Below are 1,582 nucleotides of genomic sequence, written 5' to 3'. Positions count from 1 at the left end.
TGAATACTCAAATCTTGTTTCATGCAGGACTCCAAAGGATTAAAAAAATAAGGGAAAAGAAAAGTAAACATAAATCGGGAGTTCAAATTATGAAGTTGATGATTGAGAAAGAAGAACGTTACAAATTCTATAAAAATACCGGGGAGAAGCCAGAAGACCTGTATAGTCGAGACAGATATAAACAAATTGGAGCACCTCCTCCCGCACCTCCTGAAATAGTTGATGATACTACAGAGGAAGACGCCCCTAGTAACACTGCAGCGATCAAGCAATCACAAACTTCAAGCACAGATGAGATTAAGACAGATGATTCCAAGTCCGGTAAAGAGTCTTTTTTCCCTAGTCATACTTGTGTGGCACGGAAACTTTCTTCCATGTCATCAAGACTTTGCAATTTTAATTACTCAAGTTGTCGTCGTCGTCGTTCTAGATCTATAACATCAACATGCTGAAAATTTGCTCTACTATTCCAAATCAAGATCAATTTTCTTCTTTTTCAAAGCAGTTGTAACTTAACAGAAGCTATGAGTTTGCTAATAGCAACTAGAATGACTATAGTTCTAAATACAGAATTGCCCACGACCAAGGAGACACCGCTATTAGTGGCATCAAAGATGGGTATTGTAGAGATGGTAAGGAGGATACTCAAAAAGTTCCCAATAGCCATTCAAGATACAGACTCCGAAGAGAAGAACATACTGCTTTTGGCTGTAGAGCATAGGCAGACAATGGTCTATAATTGGCTCATAGGGGGAAAGTATCCAGAATACGTGTTTTATCAGGTGGACAAATATGGAAACAATGCGGTGCACCTAGCTGCAAAGTATCAGAATCTCGAGGTGTGGCGCATCCCTGGTAAAGCTCTACAGTTGCAAGGCGAAAGGAAGTGGTACAAGGTAAGACATTTTTAACAACCAATCATCTCTTTATTTCACAAGGGATTAACTTAAAAACACTAACATGTAAGGAATTTTCCTATCGTACTGCAGTATGTCAAGCACACTTTGCCACAATCAGATGTTCGTTATAACAAGAAAGGTCAGACACCAAGACGGATCTTCGAAGAGACGCATGAAAAGTTACTCGTAGAGGGCACCGAATGGCTCACCAAAACCGCCGAGTCATTCTCTGTCGTAGCAGCACTAATTGCTACAGTTGCATTCACTACATCTGCCACAATCCCAGGCGGAGCCGATGATAAAGGCAAACCACACTTAGAACATGAACCTGCTTTTGACGTGTTTTCTATAGCATCACTTGTTTCTCTTTGCTTCTCTGTCACGGCCCTGGTGTTTTTCTTAGCTATCCTCACTTCTCGGTGCCAACACAAGGATTTCGAGAAGGATTTGCCGCGAAAGTTGCTCCTTGGATTAACTTCGCTTTTTGCATCGATAACTGCTATCTTGGTCTCATTCTGTGCTGCACATTTCTTTGTCCTCCAGGATAATTTCAAGAATGCAGCATTTCCAATATACGCAGCAACATGCATACCTGTGGTGTTTTTTGCATTTAATCAATTCCCTCTCTATGTTGATCTTATAAGGTCATACATCCAAAAGCTGCCACTTCGCAGCTATAAGGT

The 1,582-nt window shown here is 40.8% G+C and overlaps 1 protein-coding gene across 1 annotated transcript in view; it reads left to right on the top strand.

Moving 5' to 3' along the window:
• The first annotated feature begins 22 nt into the window (after positions 1–22).
• LOC107850345 overlaps positions 23–1,582 on the top strand; it is a 5,564-nt gene continuing 4,004 nt past the window's right edge. The window contains exons 1-3 of the mRNA XM_047401754.1: positions 23–321; positions 571–896; positions 990–1,580. Of these exons, the coding sequence (XP_047257710.1) occupies positions 90–321; positions 571–896; positions 990–1,580 (1,149 nt within the window). The 5' untranslated portion in view covers positions 23–89. The remainder of the gene's footprint in view (positions 322–570; positions 897–989; positions 1,581–1,582) is intronic.

This window comes from Capsicum annuum, chromosome 12, assembly GCF_002878395.1.
Source record: "Capsicum annuum cultivar UCD-10X-F1 chromosome 12, UCD10Xv1.1, whole genome shotgun sequence".
In the NCBI taxonomy this organism is placed as follows: domain Eukaryota; kingdom Viridiplantae; phylum Streptophyta; class Magnoliopsida; order Solanales; family Solanaceae; genus Capsicum; species Capsicum annuum.
The sequence above is the reverse complement of the archived record's forward strand: the minus strand, read 5'-3'. Positions and strand labels throughout refer to the sequence as shown.